This window comes from Oryza brachyantha, chromosome 4 (genome assembly GCF_000231095.2).
Source record: "Oryza brachyantha chromosome 4, ObraRS2, whole genome shotgun sequence".
NCBI classification, from domain to species: domain Eukaryota; kingdom Viridiplantae; phylum Streptophyta; class Magnoliopsida; order Poales; family Poaceae; genus Oryza; species Oryza brachyantha.
In genome coordinates, this window is record NC_023166.2 from 11,371,889 (window position 1) to 11,380,223 (window position 8,335).

General features: G+C 44.4%; 2 protein-coding genes across 2 annotated transcripts; one reads left to right on the top strand and one right to left on the bottom strand.

Moving 5' to 3' along the window:
• Nucleotides 1–645: 645 nt before the first annotated feature.
• On the bottom strand, nt 646–4,771 carry LOC102708151 (ruBisCO large subunit-binding protein subunit beta, chloroplastic-like). Its single transcript, XM_006653385.3, has 14 exons — nt 4,544–4,771; nt 4,342–4,467; nt 3,907–4,044; nt 3,662–3,757; nt 3,326–3,568; nt 3,017–3,251; nt 2,763–2,932; nt 2,366–2,443; nt 2,191–2,262; nt 2,000–2,104; nt 1,667–1,759; nt 1,474–1,566; nt 1,209–1,359; nt 646–1,133 (listed from the first exon to the last, which is right to left on the bottom strand). Exons 1-14 carry the CDS (start codon nt 4,685–4,687, stop codon nt 1,114–1,116), a joined length of 1,764 nt encoding a protein of 587 aa, XP_006653448.2. The 5' UTR covers nt 4,688–4,771; the 3' UTR covers nt 646–1,113.
• Nucleotides 4,772–5,422: 651 nt separating this feature from the next.
• On the top strand, nt 5,423–6,762 carry LOC107304017 (E3 ubiquitin-protein ligase EL5-like). Its single transcript, XM_040523609.1, has one exon. It carries the CDS (start codon nt 5,624–5,626, stop codon nt 6,563–6,565), a length of 942 nt encoding a protein of 313 aa, XP_040379543.1. The 5' UTR covers nt 5,423–5,623; the 3' UTR covers nt 6,566–6,762.
• Nucleotides 6,763–8,335: the final 1,573 nt, after the last annotated feature.

Below are 8,335 nucleotides of genomic sequence, written 5' to 3' on the forward strand. Positions count from 1 at the left end.
AGGATGTTTGCTTCCATATCAAGTGTCCTAAAGTGGATTCTGTTGAAGAAGATCCAAGTTGTTTAGTGCCTAATAATTGTCCACAAAGTCAAACCACCCATCTTTCCCGCTCTCTTATCTGTGTGCGTGTTACGTGCGAACCCACACGTGTACATGCGTGAGCATGCCCTGCGCCTGTTGCAAAATTGAGCACATCTCTGACAATTGCTATAGTCGATTCTGTTTCCAGAATTCAGATGTTTGCATTGTCAGTTCTTCCTTAAAACCATGAGTTTCATGAGTTTGATCCGTCTGAACACATTCGTAGTGCATATTATCCATGGATTGTGCCCTCTTGCCCACTCAACCAATGCACATGATTGTTGTGTTTATTTATTTTTGAGAGGAACTAATGCAGAACAGAATCACAGACAGTCCAACAAAAAATTTCTCTGGAAAAAGCATCGGCATATATAGTCTTCCATAGCTGCTAATCAATCTTGAATTTAGAAATTAAGTGCAAAACTCGTACTCAGTCAAGTCTCAAGAAGACAGGTTTTGCTGTTGCCATCACAAAACTACTGCCATATGTTCATGTCAGAATTTCGTCCTTTGGTTCAATAATGGGTATGATTACAGTTACAGATGTAGACTCTGAGTGGTGTATTTCTTCTATCCTCGAAATGAATGACAGAGCTCACCAGCCCTTTTTTCAGGAAAAAAAATATTACAGATGTATAACAGATATCAACCCAAACCTCCTGGGTAAGAATTACACTTGGCAAAATTACTTGCTATATTTACAAATTAGGTAACAGTTCCGGATATATAACTTACATATACATATTGATAAGCCATCTAAAATTGGCTTGATCTATTAACACAGTAAAAAAACACCCAAGGTCTCGGAAACAAGAATATCAGTTGAAATTTCCAGCATTTTCTATTCTAAGAGCACCCTCTTGTTGCTGCTGTCATTGATGGAACCTGGCGACAGCTTCCACGAGCAATGTTTGAGGTGAATTTATTCGTCAGGTATTTTTGCACTTTGTTATTATCTGAGTAGATTTGCAAAAGAATTGTCCCATTTTTTTGTTGTTATTGTTGAGTATCAGTGCTGGGAAGGGATGTATTCTACACTCGAATTCCTGAAACTGAAAAGCATAGCAGCAGAGTAAGCAAGAAATTCCAGTGCAAATGCATGTTCTATATGAAGGTGTAGTAGTTACCAGAAGCAGGAATTGGGGGAATCAAATTTCTAGGAGGCATTGGGGGCCTTATGCGAACTGGTTTGCTTTCTTTCGCCTCCACAACCACCACATCCGATGTCAGAAAGGACTTGGCAACTACAGCAGCATGCTCTATGCAACATCTCACAACCTGGTGAAATTTGGGAAGATGAGGGAATTGCTGCATTAGTATGCCATTCAGCATTACTGATTTTTAGAAAGGGAATTAATACTCTTTCAGACGTCTACGGCTATTTGTCACCACCTTGGATGGATCTAATATTCCAGCGGCCATCAAATCCTCATAGCGGTCCTTGGCAGCATTGTAGCCATATCTACTGTCGTCATTTAGTAACAACTTTGAAAAACAACGATCAAATTGTTAGCAAGAAAAATGCACATACAAAAGAAAAAAATGCAACTGACAGAGGCATAGGGCTATCTGTGCAACTAGTAACCTTTTCTATGACGAAATTTCCATTAACCCCAGCGTTGCTTGCAATCAATGCAGTAGGATAACTCAAAGCCTGTTTGAAGATGTCTGCACCAATCTGAAGATGGGTAAAAGATCAGTTAGAACTAAAAGTGTATCTATTTTATTAAAACCAACTATGAAGCAAAAATGGTACCATGATACAGTAGTAGTTCAGGACTATGGTGTCGAGTAGTCCAGGACTATGGTGTTTACACTTCCCAAACCATTAAGACATATTTAAACACGAGATTTCATACCCTTTCACTTGTTTTAGCAATCATCACCCTTTTAATTATAACAATAAGGTGTCAGATACCTTCTGCTCCACATTATCCAATGATTCCTTAATTGCGTCAATCTTCATGGATAATCTTAATAGGCTACAACCACCACCTATCACGACTCCTTCCTCAATAGCTGCCTGAAATTTCCAAATTATGGTTAGGAAAAAAAACTTTTTAGTTCACAAAACCACACATAATACAAATGTAGATAGGATAGAAGTACCCTGGTTGCATTAAGGGCATCTTCAATTCTGAGCTTCTTATCTTTCATTTCAATTACTGTTTGAGCACCGACCTGCAATATATGTTTACTAAAGTTTCAAAATCTGGTATTCCAAATGTACACACTGGCTGGAACAATGTTTCTTCTTGGGAAACCAAGAACACATGCCGTATACCTGAATAATTGCAATTCCACCACATAACCTTGCTATCCTCTCACCCAATATCTTCTTCTGGTACCTCTCATTTGAGTTCTAGAAGTTAAATGGAAATAATAATTACAGCACTGGGTATGATCACAGAATAATGCACAGTAGCTTCCAAAAGGTAGCTTTATTTTATTGTAGCTTTTTTTTCAGATGCCAACAAAACTTTTGTGCATGTTCCAAACATATAATTTTTTTCTAGTTTACGGCAGAGTTGAAGTAAATGTGCAGTACATACAAAACAAAGCATTAACTAGAGTTTCTGAATATACATGAAATGTTTTTTTTAGAATTAACAGGACATGAAAGTTAAAATATCTAGAAGGCTGAGTGAAAATGTTATTCGTCAAATTTTGAACAATGATACCTCAATTTGACCCTTTATTTGAGCAACCCTTTTCTCGATCGCATGTTGGGTGCTCCCATCGGTAACGATTAATGTTGAATCTTTCCCGATTACAACCTTGCAAGCAGAACCTAGAACCTCTTTCCCAGCCCTTTCCAGTGTATATCCCATGTCTTCACGCACTACTGTACCTGAAAAACGATTTGAAATATGCTGATGATGCAGTTGCACTTATCTGTTAAATGTATTTTAGGAACCTCTGTTAAGTATTATACCTCCTGTCATGATAGCAATGTCATCCAAGCATTGAGTCTTTTGTTCTCCAAAGGAAGGCGCCTTGATCGCAGCCACTTTAATTGTCCCTTTTAACTTGTTCTTTATCAAATCAGCCATTGCCTTTTCTTCAACATCCTCGGCAACTATCAACAATGGATAATCTTCTTTGACAGCACTATCCAATATCCTTATAATCTCACTTGCATCAGTAATTGTCTTGTCAACCAACAATATCTTCAAGAAAAGGAAACATAGTGTTACTCTGCTCTGCGTAAAGGTGTTTTTATCATGGTAGAGTTAGAAGTTACCTTACAATCAGTGAACTCTGCAGACATATTTGTACGATCAGTTACAAAATAAGGTGAGAGGTAACCGCGATCAAATTGCATTCCTTCCACGATCTCTAGGCCATTTTCCGTGCCTCTTCCATTTTCAATCCTCACCATACCTTTCCTGCCTACTCTTTTAAAAGCATCAGAAATCATATTTCCAACAGCATAGTCATCTCCTGCACTAACTGCGGCCACATGTGCAATTTCATGGTCTTCTACCTAGATAAAAATCACATTAGGAATGCTAACATATTTTAGAAACAAAAGATTTGTCAATTAAAATACAGAAACGACCGAAAAACGAAAGCATACCTCCCGGGACATCAATCTGAGTTCAGACACCAACGCAGAAGCAGTCTTCTCGATGCCCCGCGCAATCTGGACAGGATTAATTCCAGCAGCAAGCACCTACTTCATGAACATGGTCATAAGATGCAGGTTCAAGGTTCAGAATATCTAGTCTAGTGGTACCAACAAATCCGCCATTCCAGCTAGTTTTCCTGTTAATAAAAACCTATAGGGCACAGACAAGGAGAGGACAGGAGCACGCCACACACCTTCATTCCTTCAGCAATCAGGCCTTGAGCCAGGATTATGGAAGTGGTACAACCATCGCCAGCAATATCGTTCGTCCTGGCACCAGCCTGCCTGACCAGCTTCACTCCAAGATTTTCTAATGGGTCCTCTAGCTCGATCTGTGACAGCATCGGACAGAACAACAAAATCAACCATTAGAATCACCGTGCCAATGTCATGCCATAACAATAGCATGTATGGGAATCCTACACTTTTGTCAATGCTGAACAACGCAAAAGCATCAACTCCACAATGCTGAAACAAACACTACACCATGCACGGGACATGAGCGGCTGCAATTCAGATGAACTGAACACCGCCAGTCTATGCATGCGCACAATTCAAATACTCAAATCTACAAAGATCATTGTGTTCTTGAGGAGGTAAATGGCATTACGGCAGTCGCAGTACTGTACCTCCTTGAGCACCGTCTCCCCGTCGTTGACGATCTTGGGGGGGCCGTACTTGTTGCTGAGCACCACGTTCCTCCCCTTGGGTCCCAGCGTCACCCCGACCAGCCGCGCCACCAGGTCCACGCCGGCCTGCAGCGCACCTCTCAAGAGGAAGCCAGATCGAGCAAAAGCTAGCTAGCTGTTTGTTGATTTGTCTGTCCATTACCTGGAGCTTCTTGGTGGCGGAGAGGTCGCGGTTGAAGTGCAGGTCCTTGTACACCGGCATGGGCGGCGGCTTATTGGGGGAGAATGGGAGCGTCGGCGGCTTGCCGGAGAGCGGCGGCGGCGGCGGCGCCATCCTCGGCATCATCCCCGCGGGCAGCAGAGGCGAGGAGAGGATAAGGCTAGCTGCTGCTGCCGCTGGAAGTGGAAGCAAAGGCACGCGCGGGACGGGACGGAGAGGCAGCTGGGTAGATATGCCGTTGCGTCGCGCCAAAAAAGGGCGCCCTTGCAAAACTAAAATATCTCCCGCAGCGACGGCGAGTGGCGAGGCGAGGCGAGGCGGCGTGCGGCGGCGGCCACGGCGGAGGAGAAGCCCGGAGAAGAAAAGGCCTGCCTGTCGAGATGGGGGCCCATGTGCGGCCCAATGGAATGGCGTGACGGCCCACGTCCTCAAACAGTTTTCCTATATACTTGGTATCAAATTTCCTTCTAAAATTTGACAGATGTATATATTACAATTACAGTGCAAATTTTATAAATTATATTTTAATTTTCACGTAATTTTGGATAGTTAGATTAGATCTCGAGATTCTAAATTATATTTCACATATGGGTGAGAGGAATTTTCCGAAATTTAAAGTTACACTCTTTATACAAATTTACAGTATAATTTATAAAATTTACACTGTAGTTATATTATAGTTATATTTGTTAAATTTTTGAATGAAAATTCGACGAGAATACACAGGCAGTCCCAGGCGATAATTCCAGCACATCTCCAACCTTCCATTCTGTTCTCCATGCAAATCTGAGTTCTTCTAGGCGTTGCTGACTTAATCTCTACCAGAGTTCCAGAAGATTTCTAGTCCTTTCTCCACTCCATGACTACATGTAACATGATCACATCATACAAAATTTAATATTTACACTTAATTATGTCTGCCCTTGTGTCATCACCAACTTAATCACTAGCAGTAGTCAGTCTCTAACCCACACCAACACACCAACTCCATCAAGGGCTCCAGTCTCCTAGTGCGTCGTCGTCGTCATCATCAAGGTGGCGCCACCAAAACCTCTTCTCGAGATGAGAGGCGATCATAAAGCTCGCGATCGCACACCGGCGCAGGAGGCAAGAAAAGGGCAGAGCATGTCAGCGTTGGCGGTGGGAGACGCGGGCGGCGGCGGCCCGCCGGGAGGAGGGCGGTTGGCCGATCCGACCGTGGCGGTCGACGGCGACGTTGTCCTGTCCGGCGTCGTCCTCATCTTCGTCGCCCTGGCGTTCGTCTTCGTCATGCACCACTTCCTCACCGCGATGCGACGCCGTGGCCCCGCGGCGGCGGCGAGCGGCGGCCGGCGGCGCGGTGGCCGTGGTGTGTCCGGCTCTGGCAATGGCGTCGTCGGCGTGGATGCCGAGAAGGCTGGCGGGCAGGGCGGCGTTGACCCCGCGCTGCTGCGGGCGCTGCCGGTGGCGGTGTACAGGGCGGAGGAGTTCGCGGCGCCGCCGCTGGAGTGCGCCGTGTGCATCGCGGAGGTCGCGGACGGCGAGGCGGCCAGGTTCCTGCCCGGGTGCGGCCACGGCTTCCACGCCGAGTGCGTCGACCTGTGGCTTGGCTCCCACTCCACCTGCCCGCTCTGCCGCGTAGCCGTCGACGACGGCAGAAGCAGAAACGCAGCCTCCGCCACCCGCACCGCCACCGCTCCTCCCTTCGCTCTCCCTCCGGTACAGCCGGAGCCGGCCAACTACGCGGCGGCCACCTCCCTGCCGACGAACGTCCTGTTCTGGGGCACGCACGGCGCGGTGAGAACGACCACCGCACGGACCATCCACGTGGACGGGCGTCACACCGGCCCATGCCCATCGTCCGGCGGAGAAGCCGCGACGGTGCTGGTCATGGAGGTCCCGGCCACAACGACGACGACGACGACCGCCACCGCCACCACGGCGCTGCGCGATGGTGGCGCCGCCGCGAAACCGCAGGGCAGCTCGGCGAGGCTGGTGGGGTCGCTAAGGAGGATGTGGAGCTAGCGGAGGTGCTCCTCGTATGTACCTCGCCGCCGACGTGTCGCCGACGTTGGGCGAGACACGCACGCAGATCTATGTGACAAAATCGTGTCAATTTATATATCTTTGCTACGTTTCGTCCGTTTGTTCTTCCCCAAAAAAAAAAAACTTCCCACGCACATTGCAAAAGATTGAAAGAAAAAGAAAAAGGAAACAAAATAACGTCGTACGAAAAAAGAAAACCAAAACAAAACTGAATCACGCACGCACGGGCGTGTAATTATTTCTAAATTTTTTTTGTGGTACATTGAAAATAAGTGCTCTGAACTAATTAGTTTTTTTTTAAATTATAAGTTCGTTGTAACGCACGAGCATATAACGAAGATGCGACAAATTTGTGTTCGCACGTACGATTCGAGATGAAACAGTCGCTCGTTCACTCGTTTGGTTTTGGTCGTATCAGTGCGTGATGTTTGCGTTGGCCCGGTTTCTGCAATCTGGTAGTAGGATTGTTTATATGGGCCGACAGCCCAGCACAGGCCCATCCCCACGGTTTAATAGAGCGGTGCGATTTAACAGAGTACGCGCATCACAAGTGTGTTTTCCCCCGGTTTCTCGGCTCTCTCCGCTACCTCCCGTGCACACGTGGTTTCTCTCATTTCCCCTCTTATCCGAGTAAATAAATCATAAATAAATAACTCACCGTGTATTATTTTAGACATATGATCTAAACATAAAGTAGTTAATTTTTCTCCCAGTAAATATTTTACTAATACTGCTACTGTGCTACGTAACTATAAGGTACATATGAGACATCCGAGGATGATTTCTTCCGTGATAAAGATTTTACTATAATTATAAGGTATATATGAGGCATGTATGGCCACTTTTATTTATTTAACATAAGCGCTTAGTTAATATAAGCGGATCAGAGGACCTAATAATATGAACTAAATATAATTGGTTTCGGAAGATGGGGATTAAGATATGTGATTTTATGTTTTAAGGGTATTTATTAAACTCGACGACGAGAGTGACCTAAAGTGGGATCAATTTACCAATCCTTAGTGAACAGTTGGAGACTTAGTACAAATCATTTATGGTTTACAGTGATTAATTAGTGATTAACCACTGAACTCACTAGGTGGTTACTCAATTTCGTAGCAAACACTAACATGCATATCCCTATTTCACACCACCATCATTTTACTTGCTTATGTATGAGGCAAAATTTAAATTTTTAATCGTAGATTTAGAGCTGATTTTAGGATTTTTTTATCATAGTTTTTATAGTTAGTTGGCTTTTAGGTTGCTATGAATACATATATAAAAGTTTTATTTATAAACTATTTTTAATTTATATTTGATCGAAAAGCCAAACAATTTCCGATATAATGTCCGCTTAGAAAATTTGTCATGGTTATCCGTTACGACGTATACATGCATATGCTCGACCGCTGTTGTGATGTGACACAGGATCGATCGACGTGCAAATGCCTCATCACTGACACTCCAGGAAAAGCAGTTTTGGTCGTGGTACTTCTGTTGTCTGGATCGGATCGAGTAATAAGCTGACAGGATATATAGTTACTCTATTAAAGGTCAGCTGGTAATCTAGTCGCTAAAGTTAATTAAACTAGTGGCATCGCAAAAATGGTAGCTGACCACGAGGAACCAATCATGACGGTGTCACTCGGACAAAAATGATTTTTTATACGACAAGACGTGAAAGTTATGAACCGGTGAATTATTGATCACCTGCACAAAATGGTCTATGCTAGGGATGGTTAAATC

What these genes read in the sequence shown, in the direction of transcription:
- LOC102708151 (XM_006653385.3), bottom strand. Translation starts at nt 4,687, where the DNA reads ATGATGCCGAGGATGGCGCCGCCGCCGCCGCCGCTCTCCGGCAAGCCG. An exon ending in CATTGCTATCATGACAGGAG is followed by an intron (nt 2,933 to 3,016) that starts GTATAATACTTA and finishes ATCGTTTTTCAG; the next exon opens with GTACAGTAGTGCGTGAAGAC. An exon ending in TGGATAATGTGGAGCAGAAG is followed by an intron (nt 1,760 to 1,999) that starts GTATCTGACACC and finishes ACCCATCTTCAG; the next exon opens with ATTGGTGCAGACATCTTCAA.
- LOC107304017 (XM_040523609.1), top strand. Translation starts at nt 5,624, where the DNA reads ATGAGAGGCGATCATAAAGCTCGCGATCGCACACCGGCGCAGGAGGCA.